This window comes from Moschus berezovskii, chromosome 7 (assembly GCF_049115385.1).
Source record: "Moschus berezovskii isolate FMDL1 chromosome 7, NW_MosBer_1.0, whole genome shotgun sequence".
In the NCBI taxonomy this organism is placed as follows: Eukaryota; Metazoa; Chordata; class Mammalia; order Artiodactyla; family Moschidae; genus Moschus; species Moschus berezovskii.
This window is the reverse complement of record NC_142466.1, coordinates 15,888,654-15,907,202: the sequence shown is the minus strand read 5'-3', so window position 1 is coordinate 15,907,202 and position 18,549 is coordinate 15,888,654. Positions and strand designations below refer to the sequence as shown.

Genomic DNA, 18,549 nt, shown 5'->3' with positions numbered 1-18,549 from the left:
GGAGAGGTGATAAGAAAGCAGAGGCGTTTTTGTCCACCTTGAGGGGCTGGAGGATGGAGGCATCTGGTGTCATTTCCTTCTCCAGGGGATCCTCCCAACCCAGGGATCAAGCCTATGTCTCCTGCATTTGCAAGTGGATTATTTGCCACTGCACCAACCTGGGAAGCCCATGCAGCCCCAGGTTGAGGGTTTAATCAAAGTAAAGGACACTGCTGACTGTGGGTGGGATGAGAGGAGCAGAGGGTGGTCAGGTCAGTACTTGGTGGGAAAGCTGTTTCTGCATTGTGGCCTCTGAGCTTATTGCTCCAAGGCCGAGTCCCAAGAGCACCCAGCTCCCAGTAAACCTGGAGGAATTGCCTCCAGTTTGTGGATTGCCCCCTCCCCGCTGTCCTCGAGGCTCTGCCGCCAGCTGTGGGCTCTGTCAACCAGGCACCCTGAGGACAGCTGCACAGAGGTCAGCCCTGCTCACCCCCCAGCCCAGGGACTGGCAGAGCCGCACGCAGGCCATCGGGTAGAGAGCTCGCTTTCTTTGGAGACAGCCCTGTCTGTCTGTCCTCAAGGGCAGAAGCCTGTGAGACAGCTGCCCACGTCAGTCCAGGAGCTCGGCTGACGTCAGCTGTGAGATGTAATTGCTTTTTCTTGGCTGTCTCGCAAGAGGAAAGTTACTGTGACGAGGAGCCTTGCTAGCCAAGGAGAGCAGAAGGGGCAGAGCGTGGCCTCCACCCACCCTGGTGATGGTGCGTTTTCCCTTCTAAGCTGGCTGAGAATGCTAATACTTTTGCCAGCCTGTTCTGCAGAGGGTAGAAATAGAGGAAAACCTTTCTTTCAAGAAACAGGAGGCACAGAGAGATACAAATGGGGGATATTTTTGTTTAAGTAAGAGGTGAGCATCCAGGCTGGCTAAAGGTCAAACCTCTCTCCCCAAAATACCGGCCGCCCCCCTGGTGGGCCGGAAGTAGACTTCCTATCTCAGTGCTCCTGCTGTTACTGAAAACAAGGGTCGGGGCTTGAAAATCTGCTGCTGCTGCTGCTGAGCCGCTTCAGTCGTGTCCGACTCTGTGCGACCCCATAGACAGCAGCCCACCAGGCTCCTCTGTCCGTGGGATTTTCCAGGCAAGAACACTGGAGTGGGTTGCCATTGCCTTCTCTGTGAAAATGTGCCTTTCCTTCAAAAAGGTACATAGCAAGCAAAGCCTGAACGTCTCTCCTCCCTCGAGCTGGTAATGGTTTCCAGGCCCCATCTTCTGTATTAGGGCAGAAGTTGGGAACTGGGGAGTCTGTATGCTCAGTGGGACCTTTTTTTTGGTTGCACTGGGTCTCAGTTACAGCAAGGGCTTCTCTCTAGTTATGGCACGCAGGCTTAGTTGCACCATGGCATGTGGGATCTTAGTTCCCTGAGCAGGGCTCCAACCCACATCCCCTGCATTGGAAGATGGATTCTCAACCACTGGACCCCAGGGGAGTCCCTCAGTGGGACTCTCAACTGAGGAGTGCTGAGTTGTACCTCAGTAAAGCTGTTCATTAACCAGCACACTTGGAGTGCGCCAGATCATGGAACTTTGTGGTTGTCCAGGGGTTGTTGAATCCTGTGCCACATGTAAGGAGCAGCTTCTCTTTCACCTCTACAGCTATGTATGGTGGACAGATGTAGGCTTGGGCAAGCGTGGGGAAGTAAAGCTGTCTGACCAGCTGCACATCTTCAGTCTGGTGGACTATAGCCTGCCAGGCTCCTCTGTCCATGGGATTCTGGATACAGGAGTGGATTGCCTTGCTCTCCTCCAGGCGATCTTCCCGACTCAGGGATCGAACCTGCGTCTCTTACATCTCCTGCATTGGAAGGCACATTCTTTACCACTAGTGCCACCTGGGAAGCCTCAATCTGGTTATAACTGGTAAAGAAGATGGTAAAGATTACCATCATCTTTCTTTTAAAGAGGAGATTTAAACTTGTTTCCAGTGACTGAGCTGAGCAGAATCAAAAGGAAACATTAACTCTCTCTTGTGACTTCATGAACTAAAATGGACTGGAATGGGTGAATTTAACTCAGATGACCATTATATCTACTACTGTGGGCAGGAATCCCTTAGAAGAAATGGAGTAGCCATCATGGTTAACAAAAGAGTCCAAAATGCAGTACTTGGATGTAATCTTAAAAACGACAGAATGATTTTTGTTCGTTTCCAAGGAAAACCATTCAATATTACAGTAATCCAAGCCTATGCCCCAACCAGTAACGCTGAAGAAGCTGAGTTGAACAGTTCTATGAAGACCTACAAGACCTTTTAGAACTAACACCCAATGAAAAAGATGTCCTTTTCATTATAGGGGACTGGAATGCAAAAGTAGGAAGTCAAGAAACACCTGGAGTAACAGCAAATTTGGCCTTGGAGCACGGAATGAAGCAGGGCAAAGGCTAATAGAGTTTTGCCAAGAGAATGTGCTGGTCATAGCAAACACCCTTTTCCAACAACACAAGAGAAGACTCTACACATGGACATCACCAGATGGTCAACACCAAAATCAGATTGATTATATTCTTTGCAGCCAAAGATGGAGATGCTCTATACGGTTAGCAAAAACAAGACCAGGAGCTGACTGTGGCTCAGATTATGAACTCCTTATTGCCAATTTCAGACTTAAATTGAAGAAAGTAGGGAAAATCACTAGACCATTCAGGTATGACCTAAAACAAATCCCTTATGATTATACAGTGGAAGTGAGAAATAGATTTAAGAGACTAGATCTGATAGAGTGCCTGATGAACTATAGACGGAGGTTCGTGACATTGTACAAGAGACAGGGACCAAGACCATCCCCATGGAAGAGAAATGCAAAAAAGCAAAATGGCTGTCTGAGGAAGCCTTACAAATAGCTGTGAAAAGAAGAGACACGAAAAGCAAAGGAGGAAAGATATACCCATTTGAATGCAGAGTTCCAAAGAATAGCAAGGAGAGATAAGAAAGCCTTCCTCAGCGATCAATGCAAAGAAATAGAGGGAAACAGCAGAACAGTAAAAACAAGAGAACTCTTCAAGAAAATTAGAGATTCCAAGGGAACATTTCATGCAAAGATGGGCTCGATAAAGGACAGAAATGGTATGGACCTAACAGAAGCAAAAGATATTAAGAAGAGGTGGCAAGAATACAAACACAGAAGAACTGTATAAAAAAGATCTTCACGACCAAGATAATCATGATGGCGTGATCATTGACCTAGAGCCAGACATCTTGGAATGTGAAGTCAAGTGGGCCTTAGAAAGCATCACTACGAACAAAGCTAGTGGAGGTGATGGAATTCCAATTGAGCTATTTCAAATCCTGAAAGATGATGCTGTGAAAGTGCTGCACTCAATATGCCAGCAAATTTGGAAAACTCAGCAGTGGCCACAGGACTGGAAAAGGTCAGTCTTCATTCCAATCCCAAAGAAAGGCAATGCCAAACAATGCTCAAACTACCGCACAATTGCACTCATCTCACACACTGGTAAAGTCATGCTCAAAATTCTCCAAACCAGGCTTCAGCAATATGTGAACCGTGAGCTTCCAGATGTACAAGCAGGTTTAAGAAAAGGCAGAGGCACCAGAGATCAACTTGCCAACATCCGCTGGATCATGGAGAAAGCAAGAGAGTTCCAGAAAAACATCTATTTCTGCTTCATTGACTATGCCAAAGCCTTTGACTGTGTGGATCACAATAAACTGTGGAACATTCTGAAAGAGATGGGAATCCCAGACCACCTGACCTGCCTCTTGAGAAACCTGTATGCAGGTCAGGAAGCAACAGTTAGAACTGGACATGGAACAACAGACTGTTTCCAAATAGGAAAAGGAGTACATCAAGGCTGTACATTGTCACCCTGCTTGTTTAACTTATATGCAGAGTACATCATGAGGAACGCTGGGCTGGAAGAGGCACAAGCTGGAATCAAGATTGCCGGGAGAAATATCAATAACCTCAGATATGCAGATGACACCACCCTTATGGCAGAGAGTGAAGAGGAACTAAAAAGCCTCTTGATGAAAGTGAAAGAGGAGACTGAAAAAGTTGGCTTCAAGTTCAACATTCAGAAAACAAAGATTATGGCATCTGGTCTCATCACTTCATGGGAAATAGGTGGGGAAACAGTGTCAGACTTTATTTTTGGGGGCTCTAAAATCACTGCGGATGCTGATTACAGCCATGAAATTAAAAGACACTTACTCCTTGGAAGGAAAGTTATGACCAATCTAAATAGCATATTAAAAAGCAGAGACATTACTTTGCCAACCAAGGTCTGTCTAGTCAAGGCTATGGTTTTTCCAGTGGTCATGTATGGATGTGAGAGTTGGACTGTGAAGAAAGCTGATCGCTGAAGAATTGATGCTTTGAACTGTGGCGTTGGAGAAAACTCTTGAGAGTCCCTTGGACTGCAAGGAGATCCAACCAGTTCATTCTAAAGGAGATCAATCCTGGGTGTTCATTGGAGGGACTGATGCTAAAGCTGAAACTCCAATACTTTGGCCACCTCATGCGAAGAGTTGACTCACTGGAAAAGACTCTGATTCTGGGAAAGATTGGGGGCAGGAGGAGAAGGGGACGACAGAGAATGAGATGGCTGGATGGCATCACTGACTTGATGGACATGAGTTTGAGTGAACTCCGGGAGTTGGTGATGGACAGGGAGGCCTGGCGTGCTGTGATTCATGGGGTTGCAAAGAGTCGGACACGACTGAGCGACTGGACTGAACTGAACTGAACTGTGACTTCATGTAGGTAGGAAGCTAGAAGCAACAGAAGTCTGATGGATGAGTTGATCATTGTTGAAGCTGGGTGCTGGGTATTTGGAGGTTCAGTCTACTATTGCCTCTTCTTTTGTTGTTTGAAATTCTCCATAATAGATTGTTTTAAGCCCATGGGAAATGACATCTGTTTTGTAAATTTAGAAGTATAAAAAGCCAACCTCACACCAGTCAGAACAGCTGTCATTAAAAACTCTACAAATAATGAATGCTGGAGAGGATGTGCAGAAAAGGGAATGTAAGTTGGTGCAGCCACTTTGGAGAACAGTATGGGGGTTTCTTAAAAAACTAAAAATAGAGTTACCATATGAGCCTTCAGTCCCGCTCTTGGGTGTATATCTAGAGAAAACTAATTTGAAAAGATACATGTAGCCCAATATTCACTGTAGCACTGTTTACAATAGCCAAGACATAGAAGCAGCCTAAATGTCTGTTAACAGATGAATGAATGGGGAGTGTGTGTGTGTGTACAAATACACATTCACTCACATACATACAATAGAATATTAGCCATGAATGAAATATTGCCATTTGCAGCAACATGGATGGACCTATATATATGATCATACTAAGTGAAATCAGAAAGACAGATACCGCTTATATGTGAAATTTTTAAAAAATTATACAGATGAACTTATTTACAAAACAGAAATAGACTCACAGAGAAAACAAATGTGTGGTTACTAAGCGGGGAAGGGATAAAGTAGGAATATGGGATTAACAGATACACACGACTGTATATAAAAGAGATATCAAGCAAGGACCTACTGTGCCACACAGGGAACTGCGCTCAACATCGTGTTTGTGTGTATATAACTGAGTCACTTCACTGGATACTTGAGACTAACACAATACTGCAAATTAACTGTACTTCAGTTTTCTAAAAAAACCCAGTTATATTTCCGAAAATTTTAGGGGATGTTTTTATTAGCTAGCAATAATTGTATAAATCAGGGAGCTATTGTTTAATAGATATAGACTTTCAGTTTTACTGCTGTAGACTGGCTGGTGGTGTGGGTTGAACAACAGTGTGAAGCTCCTTAATGCCAGTAAACTGTACAGTTAAAAATGGTTAAAATGATAAGTTTATCTTATGTATTATTATAGTGCCCAAAAGCAGCAAACAAAAGGGCTTACCCCAAACAGAAAACATTTTTCACAACAGCTTCCTAGGTGAGCAGCTTTAAGACTGTCTACTTCATGATTCGGCAGTGTCAGAAAGAACCTAAGCTGTCTTCAGCTGCCCACCCTGCCAGCCTCCACCCACCTGCTTCGTCCTTAGCCAACTCCCTCGTGAGCCACCTGCCCCAGCCAGAAGTTTCTTTCCAACAGACCCACAGATACAGAGAACTCACTAGTGGTCACCACTGGGAGAGGCAAGATAGGGGTAGGGGACTCGGAGGCACAAAGTGCCATGTGTGAAGTAAATGAGCCCCAAGGACATACTGTACAGCACAGGGCGCATAGCCAGCGTTTCATCGTGACTTTAAATGGGGTGCGGTTTAAGAATTTTGAGTCACTGTTGCGCGTGTGCAAGTAGTATTATGAATCAACTATACTTCAGTTAAGGAAAAAGGAAAATGAATTTCTTTCCAAAAGAACATACATGAAAAGAGACCATCTAAGAGCAAGAAAGGCTTCCAGAATCATCACATACCACTCAGCCTCCCCACTTGAATGCCATTTCACCTGCAGCACGGCTGAAGCCAAGCTCCCGGTGTCCTCCCCAAGCCTTCTCCCAGCGTCTTTCAGTCTCACGAACTGGCAATTCATTCCTTCTCCAAATCTGTCCTTATTCAGCCAAAAACCTTAGAGTCATCTTAGGCCTCTCTCTTCACATCCATCAGCAGAGTCTTCTAACTCTCCCTTTTGAGTATTTCAAGAATCCAGCCACTCTTCACCACTGTGATTCTGCTCTGAGCTGCCTCCATCTCTTACCTGGATTGTTGCAGTAGCTTCTTAACGGGTCTCCCTGTTTCTGCCCTTGGTTGTATGTGTGCTATGCTTAGTCGCTCAGTCGTGTCCAACTCTGCGACCCCATGGGCTGTAGCCCCCCACGCTCCTCTGTCCATGGGATTTCCCAGGGAAGAATACTGGAGTGTGTTGTCATTTCCTCCTCCAGGGGATCCTTCCAACCCAAGGATTGAACCCTGGTCTCCTGCATTGCAGGAGATTCTTTTACTATCTGAGCCACCAGGGAAGCCCCCTGCCCTTGGTTACTTACTTACTGAACAAATACGTGCAGGCATTGCTCCGGGTACTAGCAATTCTGCAGGTAAAAACCCTGCCCTCCTGAACTTTCCTTCTGTTCTCAAAATAGCAATAGCATTCAGAGCCATCTCTTTCAAAGGTAAGTCAGTCATGTCACTTTTCTGATCAGAATCCTTAATTTATGCTACAGTCTGTGCATTGCAGCTGACGTGAGGAAAAGCTTGTTTTAATCTTAGGGCACCTCTGCCAAACACTGTCATGTCACAGAGCAAAGTTCAGTTTGAATGCAAACTTTAAAGTGGAAGAAAGGATGACAAAAGTCATTTCTAGCATGTTTGTGTGTTTCTAGGGTTCTGGAAACAGAAAGCTCTGCATTGAGTGACTTCAGAGACATCTGTGATATACCGATCCCTCTGGAAATGGTTTCTTAGCCACCTGCCTCTCATCCTTTTTCCTTTGTTGAATTCTTTATATAAATAGAGCTGTCAAAACTCATGGAACATCTATTAAATGGATGTACACCCTCATGGGATTTTTTTTAATCAAACTATAATGTGCATGAATCAAGTACAGTGTCTTCAGTATACTGTGTCATTTATGTGTAAGTTCCCATGTATTAAATAACTTCTCACCAGATCAAGATACACCGTTTTCAGCATTCCAGAACACTCCCTTGTTCCATCTGTCAATCCTTATTGTTTTCCAGATATAACCAGTATTCTGACCTTTATCACCATAAAATTAGTTTTGCCTGTTTCTGAACTTTTCACTGATGGACTCATATATCTAGTTTATTTTCTGCAAAATTAAGTCTGTGAGATTCATCCATGGTGTTGGAGGTAGCTCTAGTTTCTGCTTTCCTGTTGCCGTTTTAGTATTCCATTGTGTGAACATCCTGTACTTTATCCATTGTACTACTGATCGATATTTGATCGACATTTGGATTGTTTCCTGTTTGGGATGTTATGAGTATCCTGTCTTTTGTTGACTGTAAGCATTTGTTTCTCTTTTCACTCTGGGAATGTGATTGCTGGGACATAGGACCTGCTTACAGATACAGAACTTAGGAGATAATGCAAACACTAAAGTGGTTGTACCCTCTGAGGGGGACTTCCCAGGTGGCGCTAGTGGTAAAGAACCCAACTGCCAATGTAGGAGACATAAGAGACTTGAGTTCGATCCCTGGGTCAGGAAGATCCCCTGGAGGAGAGCATGGCAACCCACTCCAGTATTCTCGCCTGGAGAATCCCATGGACAGGGGAGTCTGGCGGACCAGAATCCATGGGATCGCAAAGAGTTGGACATGACTGAAGTGACTTAGCACACACGCACGCGCCTGCCCTCTGAGAGGTACGAGATGTCTTCCTGGACCCAGTGGGTCTGAGCAGCCTGACCCATTGTTCGTGTTTCTGTCTTCCCCCGGTTCTACCCCAGACCACGGTGTTGAACAGAAATGATTAGAACACAAAGACGAGGTGAAATTGTACAGGACAAAATATCCGCAGTCCTGGGATTAGAAGGGAAATTCTCAGTGACCTCTTACTACATGACAATCCTGTTACCTCCATCACATCAGCGTCAGTTCCGCTTTCACAATACTTGAAAGATTTGGAAAAAGGATGGGAAACAAAACACAATGCGAAGGCTATTCCTAAATAGCAAATGTTTGGGCTAAAGAATGAGGTTAGACTGGAGAGGGCTAGCAATGGCCTGATTTCACACACAATGTTGATCGCTAGGAATGCAAAGTGAGGAACAAGATACGTAGAGCTTCCACCACAGGGGGCGGTCAGGCAGCAGCACAGTGCCCCGTGGTGAGAGCTGTGGGCAAAGCACTGAAAAGAAGAATGCCAGTGTCTTCCTTTATGTCACACACAGAGTAAGACCACAGCGCTCCTGACCCCAGAAGCAGTGTTTTCTGCACGTCGTGTGATTCTGGGGCACCAGCTGGGTGGATGACAGTTAACTCAGTTCTCACACTAGCTCCCTGGAGATGGCATCAGACCCCACAGGTTACATGTTCAGGTTACATGTTCAGTCCCCAGGACTGCCCACACTTTGGATGCGAATCACAAGTCTAGTTTGTCAGCCTGCCTCTGACCAACCAGTTCCAGATCAGAGGATCCCACACTCCTTCCCAGGGTTTAATTCGTTTGCTAGAGGGCACAGCATGGGCCAAGCCTGGAAGCTAGGTAAAGAGCCAGACATACAGGGAACTTAAAACTTCACCAAGGCTGAAGCATAATGTTTCCAGGGAGAATAGTAGCAAGAGATGAAGCTAGAAAAACCATCAGATATCAGATCGTTGGAAGTTTTAAAATAATAACAGCAGCCAGTGTTTCAGAAGAATCGACTTTTTCCAGACTCTTGGACTTAAGCCCATCTCAAGGACCATCTCATTTACTATTCACCACTCTTAAGACATAGGTACATTATTACAGATGATAAAATGTAGGTTCAGGGAAATTAAATAATTGGCCAAAGCCACAGCCCATAAAACGACAGGTCTAGGCCTTAAACCCATGACTAACTGATCAGAAGCCCATACTCTTAACCACTCATAGAGATCATTGGAGAAGGAAATGGCAATCCATACCAGTATTCTTGCCCAGAGAATCCCGTGGACAGAGGAGCCTGGTGGACTACGGTCCATGGGGTTACAGAGAGTCAGACATGACTGAAGTGACTTAGCACACACGCAAAGTTAAGCTTAATAGAGACTCTGACTTCTGTTTTTTCTGCTTCTTCACAGGGGTCGGCACCAGAAATTATTACAGAAAGATTGGCTACAGATTGCAAGGTCCATACATGGTAAAGACGCTAGAATAACACCACACCAGTCCACCTTGAGGCATCTCCTCCCTGGCAGGAAACGGATCCAGGATGTCTTGAAAACTCAGCACAGAAGCTGAGCAAAGCAAATGGACCTCCCTGAGCCCCTGGCAGGAGGCTCCCCCTCGACCTGGAGCCTGAAAACCTTGCTTAGGGCTAGGTTGGGCTTCTGCTGGCCAAGCCCATGGAGCCTGGACACTCAGACCCCCACACACACACCACCCGCTCCTGCATGTTCTCAAGACGTCACCTGTTTTTGAGGCTTAACTCCTGTATCTAGTTTCTCAGTTTTGCATGAGACTTGTAAGTGACCTAACCATGACTCACACAGAGAAACAAAAAGCAAGTTAATCAACTCATTTGGACACCACGATTCATGAACTAAAACTGGCTATGTCACTAAAGGAGTAAACTTAGGGGTAGGTTATTTATATAGAGTATAGACAAAGAGTCATGTTGGGATCATGTGAAAACTGTCAGACGTTGATCTCTGTCCTGTTACTATAATACGTACGCATTCCAGCACTAGTTTAAAAAATGAGCTTTCATTTTAATGGCAGTCACTGTGGTTCCTGCGCTGCTGTTTGAAATAACTGATGGGGAGAGAACAGGTGAGGGTTCAAGCTTGAAACCAGCCTTTCTCGGTTCACAGGCTGCCATCTACAAAGCACCATTACAGAATCCATTTATTTCAGGATTTTTATTGCCTGTACCTCCCACACACTTGACAACTGCAAAACACCGTGAGTGGCACTTTCGCCCAGAGAAGCGTTTGGCGTCCCCGTTGGTCTGTCCTGAGCAAGCAGTCTGCCGCACACATGTCTGAGCTTGTGTGTCCCTAAGTCAAGACACACATCCACAGCCATTCTTCCCTGCATTTTAATTCTTTCAGTTTTAAATGGAGAAAGGTCAGAGTTAAACTCATATGAAAGTTAAAAAAAAAAACTGGAAACAGGCCCAAATCTAAAAATAGGAGAAAGCTTGGCTTTTTCAAAGCGTCCTCTTCTAGGACTGCCTCTCTGTGACTTCCAGGTAAGCTATTAAGGAGACTCAGCCTGGAGAGGGTCTGTTCTTAAGAGTATGGCTTAACCTGCATCCCTGGGATTCGGTGGCATTTTACAAAAAGGTTTAGTAAAGGGAGTTGATTCCTCTAAAGGTTTGAAAAATAAAATCTTCAACACACAAGGAAGAATCATATAAGGCTATTTCTCTCCTCTCCCTGTAAACACAGTGACATTTGCCATGAGTTTACAGGTTCAGGTTTCTTGTCTCCAGCACTGTCCATTTCCTCCTGGGTGCTGTTTGCCATCTTGTTAAAATGCCACCAGGCAAATGGCATCGGCTCCCTTGTCGACTCGCTGCGGAACTGCAGAGGCTTTTCACGAGTGCTGTTTAGGGAATTCAGCTACTTCTCAGTTTTGAGCCAAACTGAGGACACTAGCCTAAGAGAAAGCCTCTCAGATAACTGAGAAACTACTCAGAGAAGGATGGTTTTCAGTGCAGTCTTTAGAACTAACAGATCAGCACATGCACAGCCAGTCAGTATGGCCTGGACACCTGGGAAAGGAGTCTTACCATTGAAGGAGGACCGGCGTGGGCATCATGGGAAGGGGGGCACTTAATCAGTATTTTCAATGTGGACACTGTTTACTTCCAATCAGTGTGTCCTTTGCTTTACTAATTAAAGCAGACCAACAATAGATGTCAGATAGGTCACAAATAAGCTGCTGAAGTTAGCATGAAATTCAAGTTAACTCACGTTTAAGCAGAATGACTTCCCCTGACTTCCAAAAGACGGTTCTTGGCATCTCTGGTGCCTGGCCATTCTAGAGATGTGTGGTCTTGGTCGAACGGACTGCCTCATAAGAAGATCAGCTAGGCGTGATCCCTTCAGCCTCAGCATGAAGCCTATAAAACTGCAGTTTGTGTGTCTGATCTGTATTGAGCAACTCCTTAGCAACCACCTCAAGCCCAGTCAGCTAGCTCTGCTTTTGATTTGAGTTTTTGTTAAATCACTTGGGGAGTTTTTTATTTTTTTAAATCAAGCTCTTATCAAAAACAGAAATCTATGTGCATTAAAGATGAAATTTTAAAAATTCATTATTGCAAAGTAAAAGAGCCTAGTAGAACTCGCTGTTTCTCAGACTTGGGAATGAATGTGGAGTCCTTTTAAAGGAATAAATTCCTACTGACCCAGAAGAATCGTGAGAAGTACAACTTAAAAACCAAAACCTGTTCAATGAAGACATCTTTCAAATTGCAACTTTTCATTTCCAGAGGTTTTTATGGTATTTTTTAAGGTTATCATCTAATTAAAAACAAAATTTGGGGAATTCCCTGTTGGCCCAGTGTTCAGGAGTCAGCACTTTCACTTGCCATGGGCCTGGGTTCAGTCCCTGGTTGGGGAACTAAAATTCTGCAACCTGCAAGGCTCAACCCAAAAAAAATTAAAAAAAGCTGTTTTGTTCATAAAGAACTTAGACCCCTAACTAATAAAACAGCTCAAGATGTAAGTTCTGAAAAGCTGGGCTCCTCTATTAACTCTGAAGCTGTGAGCAAGTCCCCTCCCATTTTTTAACTGCCCTCCCCTCATTTGTAATGCGAGAACTGCCCACCCATCAAAATGAACGCAATGTTCTGATATGGTCACATTTGATAGATGCTGCATAAACCACGACGGAGAAGGCAATGGCAAGCCACTCCAGTACTCTTGCCTAGAAAATCCCATGGACAGAGGAGCCTGGTGGGCTACAGTCCATGGGGTCGCTACTAGTCGGACAAGACTGAGCGACTTCACTTTCACTTTTCACTTTCACACATTGGAGAAGGAAATGGCAACGCACTCCAGTGTTCTTGCCTGGAGAATCCCAGGGATGGCAGAGCCTGGTGGGCTGCCGTCTATGGGGTCGCACAGAGTCAGACACGACTGAAGCGACTTAGCAGCAGCAGCAGCAGCATAAACCACGACATTCTCTATATAAACCGTCCTCACTCCAGTGAAGTGGCTTCTCAATGGGTGTGTGACCTTGAGCAAGAAAACTCTGCCCCTCAGCAAGTTTCCTGTCTGTAAAATGGACCTGAGAACAGTTTCTCCCTTGTGCAGTAGCTCTCAAGATTAAATGAGCTCACACATGTTTGTTTCTTCAATCAAGGCCTGTGGGACATAAAACACACTACAAGTACCGGCTGTTATGGCCAAGATCTAACAAGTGCAGCATCCTGCACCGCGCCCGCCCCCTTGTTTTTGTATTTACTTACTCATTTGGCTGTACCAGGTCTTAGTTCAGTTCAGTCGCTCAGTCGTGTCCGACTCTCTGCGACCCCATGAATCACAGCACGCCAGGCCTCCCTGTCCATCACCAGCTCCCGGAGTTCACTCAAACTGATGTCCACAGAGTCGGTGATGCCATCCAGCCATCTCATTCTCTGTCGTCCCCTTCTCCTCCCGCCCCCAATCCCTCCCAGCATCAGAGTCTTTTCCAGTGAATCAACTCTTCGCATGAGGTGGCCAAAGTATTGCAGTTTCAGCTTTAGCATCAGTCCTTCCAATGAACACCCAGGATTGATCTCCTTTAGGATGGACTGGTTGGATCTCCTTGCATTCCAAGGGACTCTCAAGAGTCTTTTCCAGCACCACAGTTCAAAAGCATCCATTCTTCAGTGATCAGCTTTCTTCACAGTCCAACTCTCATCCATACCTGACCACGGGAAAAACCATAGCCTTGACTAGACGGACCTTGGTTGGCAAAGTAACGTCTCTGCTTTTTAATATACTATCTAGGTTGGTCATAACTTTCCTTCCAAGGAGTTAAGCGTCTTTTAATTTCATGGCTGCAATCAGCATCCACAGTGATTTTGAAGCCCCAAAATATAAAGTCTGAGATCTTATTTGCAGCATGCCAAATCTTTAGTTGTGGTGTGCGAACTCTTAGTTGCAACATGTGGAATGTAGTTCCCTGATCAGTCAAACTCGGATCCCCTGTATTGGGTGCACAGAATCTTAGCCACTGGACCACCAGGGAAGTCTATCTGGCCAGTTCTAAACCACCAGGGAAGTCTATCTGGCCTGTTCTAAACCATCAGGGAAGTCTATCTGGCCTGTTCTAACATGAGAGTTTCTTACCTGCTAGCAGTAGAATCTGATTTGATTTTTTTTTTTTTTTTTGCTAGAATCTCTCAATTTTGCTATAGGCCAGTGTCAGAAGAATAGCATTACTGGGCTTGGAGGATGTTCTGACTGGTCCTTCTCTCTCATTCATATAAGTCCAGGGTTACAAATTGTCAGCTCCATGCTTTGAGGAACAAGAAGCTAGCTGAGACTCTGCAATAGCAAAAAGCATTTTCACATATCACTGTAATTCTGGGGGCTTCCTGGAAAGCTGTCCAGCATCAGCATGGACTGTGGTCTCTCCTGTGTGTGCTCAGGTAGCCATGTCCACTTAGGGAGCCCCTGAAGGAGTCTGGCCATCTTTGGGGCCAGGGAGGAGGAGCACTTCCACCTGTGTGCGTCAGTCATGTGTACCAGCTGTACCTCTGTGTCTTATCCTGTGATGGCTGTCCCCAAAACTAAGCTTATGGACCTTTGAAAGTAACTGATTTTAACATAGACAAATAACCTAATATGTATAACAGGGAGCTTCCCCTTGTGGCTCAGTGGTAAAGAATCCATCTGCCAATACAGGGTCGGGAAGCTCCCCTGGAGAAGGAAACGGCAACCTACTCCAGTATCCTTGCCTGGAAAATCTCATGGACAGAGGAGCCTGGTGGGCTGCAGTCCATGGGGTCGCAAAGAGTCGGGCACAACTGAGCGACTAACACTTATTTACTTAGTGACTAACAATAAGCCTATAACAAGGGGAAAAAAACTACTTTTTATGTCCAAATGTACAGCTTTATCTCCTCCCTGTTTCTCGACAAGCCTAGAATACCCTTCTGTCCACCTGGAAAACTCCAAGTGGAGTCACTACCATCTGAGCCCCGCCATGTGCCGCTTTGCTATCTAGGTCACGCTCATGCTGCCTTCAAGGTCAGTGCTCATCTCCCTCCTTTAATAAATGAGGACACAGGCTGGTGTCTGCCTCACTGGGCCTGAAGTCCCAGAGCCACCACCTTGCCCGGTGCCATCAGCACCAGCCCTGAATGTCCACAGATCGCGTATACGGCCACACGCACGGCGCCCACGGAGCAGCCCAGTGCCACAGCCCGGAGTTCAGTTACTAAGTAGAGTTAGGATCCAAACCTGAGTCCCCGGCTCGGCCTTTCTCACTCCACCCCATGTTTCCCTTTTTAGGGGGAAAATGTTTCCAGTCAGCCTATGTTTAAAGAGACCACTAACAAGTATCGAGCAACCAGCCTGCTTTCATATCATCTCAGCCTCACTACAGACAACCTGTAACCGGTTTCTTTCACCAACTGGGTTTTCCCAAGTGCAGGAAGTGGAAAGTCATGATGTCATCAAGCGAGAACACAGACCAGAGGAAGTCTGCCCTTTCCATTTAAATGAAAATCGCTGCTTTTTGGTCCCCAGAATTGTATATGCTCACTGTAACAGGTTGAAATGAAACAGAAAGGCACATGATAACCTGACATCTCACCAAGAGCGGTCAGCCCTGTGATGAATGCTGTTTCACGCAATCGCACATGAACGCACACAACCAGTCAACTTTACATGAAATGGTCGCACAGTGCGTGTCACCTTGTAACTGTCTCTACTCCACAAAATGTAACTCCCACCACCATCTTCCCGTGTCAGTACACATGGATCTCGGTGAAGTCCTAACCACTGGACCATCAGGGAAGTCTCTATCTCATTCTTTTTAATGACTACCTAAATTCCTGTTGTCTGCGGACACCATAGTTTATTTCATCGGGTCTTTCATATTCTTTTCTATTCTCACTGTCACAATAGCTAGAGTCATTGATGAAGAGTAGAGGCTGCACACATACCTTGACTCAGTACTAAGATATGCTCTCTTTTTTTTTTTTATAAGCATTGATCATCCACTGCAGTCTTCTGGGTCCTTCCCTGTGGTCCTTCACCCCCAAGCCTTTCCATCCTTCATCTGTAGCCCAACTTTCAGGAGTCAGGGAAGGAGCAACCTGCCTGGTGCCTGACCTTGCTCCAGCAGAGGCAGCACACGTGGTTGGGAACAAGTCCCATCATGAAGAATGCCAAGTTTGGTGCAGTGGTAAAGAATCTAGGGTCTTAGACCACTGTGTGCTTGGGGTGCTGGGACAGCAGCCAGGATTATTTACATCTACCTGATGACTAGAAAAAGAAAAGCAGAGACATTACTTTGCCAACAAAAGTCCATCTAGTCAAAGCTATGGTTTTTCCAGTAGTCATGTATGGATGTGAGAGTTGGACTATAAAGAAAACTGAGCACCAAAGAATTGATGCTCTTGAACTGTCGTGTTGGAGAAGACTCTTGAAAGTCCCTTGGACTGCAAGCAAATCCAACCAGTCCATCCTAAAGGAAATCTGTCCTGAATGTTCATTGAAAGGACTGATGCTGAAGCTGAAACTACAATACTTTGGCCACCTGATGCAAAGAACCGACCCATTGGGAAAGACCCTGATGCTAGGAAAGATTGAAGGCAGGAGGAAAAGGGGACGACAGAGGATGAGTTGGTTGGATGGCATCACCGATGTGATGGACATGAGTTTGAGTAGGCTCCAGGAATTGGTGATGGCCAGGGAAGCCTGACAAGCTGCAGTCCACGGGGTCGCAGAATCGGACATGACTGAGTGAGTGAACTGACTGATGAAACGAGCCGATGCATGCTAAACAGCACTGAGACTGCCCCCATCTTCCCCAGCTTGGTTTCAGAATGTTGGCAAGACCTCTCCCCGACAGGCCAGAAGCTGAAAGGCAATTTCAGGAATATCACTGGTGGTCCAGTGGCTAAGATCCCATGCTCCCAATGCAGGGGATCCAGGTTCGATCCCTGATCAGGAAACTGGATATCATATGCTGCAACTAAGAGTTTGCATGCTGCAACTAAAGATCCTGTGTGCCACAACTGAGCCCGGCGCAGACAAATAAATATTTTTTTACAAAAGAAAGAAAGGCCCTTCTAGAGAATAACCAGCCTGAGAGGAAGGACTTAAAAATACAATCATAGAGCGTTCCTCAAGAAGGAACCCAGATGGCTACGCCACACAAAGTCAGTAAGCCCTGCTCCAATGGGCTAAATGTTCGTGTTCCCCCCAAATTTATATATTAAAGTCCCAACCTCCAATGTGGCTGAATTTGGAGATCAGGCCTTTGTGGTGGGGTGGGGGGGTGGTAATAAAAGATGAGTGAGGTCATAAGGTGGAACCTTGATTCAACAATATTAGTGTCCTTAGGGACTTCCTCGATGGTCCAATGGTTAAGACTGCATGCTTCCAATGCACACGGCACAGGTTCAATTCCTGGTCAGAGAACTAAGATCCTACATGCTGTGCCACATGGCCAAAACATTTTAAGAATTAAATGTTTAAAAATCCTCAGAACTGGAAAATGTTCATTGAGATAGATGTGTTTAATACATTATATAATTACTATTTTAAAATATTAAATATATATTATATAGGTGTGTGTGCAAAAGTGAAGAAAGTGAAAGTATCGCTCAGTCGTGTCTGACTCTTTGTGACCCCACGGCCCACAGCCCGCCAGGTTCCTCTGTCCACGGAGATTCTCCAGGCAAGAGTACTGGAGTGGGTTGCCATGCCGTTCTCCAGGGCTCTTCCTAACCCAGGGATTGAACTCAGTTACCCTGCATTGCAGGTGGGTTCTTTACCATCTGAGTCACCAGGGAAGCCCATGTATCTGTGTGTGTGTCCTTATGAGAAGAGACAACAGAGGAGGGTGGCGCCACCAAGCTGGTGACACAGGCCATTCCTATAGGCCTCCGCCCTCCCTCAAGAAGAACAACTAACAGGTATTCATGTGCAGGTCAGCACTGAGAGAACCCTGGAACACAGGAGTGAGACCAAAGCAATCCCTGTACCAGACCCCAGACAGGCCACATCAGAAGTGCCAAGGGGAGCTGCTGCACGCTGACGACACCACCCCCTCCCCAGGCTGGTACAGCGTCAGGCGGAGAGGTTGCCCCTGAGCCTTCAGCTCCCCAGCAGCAAAGAGAGCCTAGGGTGCATAGCCAGCTCCCACTGTGGGTCCCTTCTGGGAGCCCCCACTCTGGTTGTGCCCCACAGGGACTGCAGGGGAACCGGCAGGACTTGAGCCCTGGGCATCTGATTGTGATGAGAAGTGGGGAGGGGCCGGCAGAGTGAGTCCTCCCTGCAGTGTCCAAGGAGTAGTTCCAACCACTGCAGCTGCTTTGTTCATCTGCAGAGCCTAGGTGGGCACAGTCTGATTAGGGAACTCAGCAGGACACAGGCTTTCCTGATTTGGGTTCTCAAACAAAGAGCTTGGCCAGCCCTGGAGGCTGGTCTGCTCTGGCCCAGGCAGGGGAGCTGAATCATGGCCCAGGCTACTGCTGAGTGGAGCTCCCAGCCCCTCAGAAAGCCTGATCAGAGACACCTAGGCAGCCAGAGAGTCCAGCAACACTTAAGCAGAGTGGAGGGTCTGGCTGGCAGAGCTGATCACCTGCAGAGCAAAGCCAGTGGCACCAAGTGACCAGGGAACTCCGGGAGTGGGTCAGCTTGAGCAAGACCATGACCAGAATGGCTTGCTGGGCTTAGAGGATTCCTCTCTTTGCCCAAGCAGAAGAACTAATCCA

At 46.1% G+C, this 18,549-nt stretch overlaps 1 protein-coding gene across 1 annotated transcript in view; it reads left to right on the top strand.

Moving 5' to 3' along the window:
- The window catches only part of ELP3 (elongator acetyltransferase complex subunit 3), a 137,040-nt gene extending 119,214 nt beyond the window's left edge, over window positions 1-17,826 (top strand). Inside the window, exon 15 of the mRNA XM_055428088.2 lies at window positions 9,743-17,826. Within this exon, the coding sequence (XP_055284063.1) occupies window positions 9,743-9,819 (77 nt within the window). The 3' untranslated portion in view covers window positions 9,820-17,826. The remainder of the gene's footprint in view (window positions 1-9,742) is intronic.
- The last annotated feature ends 723 nt before the right edge of the window (window positions 17,827-18,549 follow it).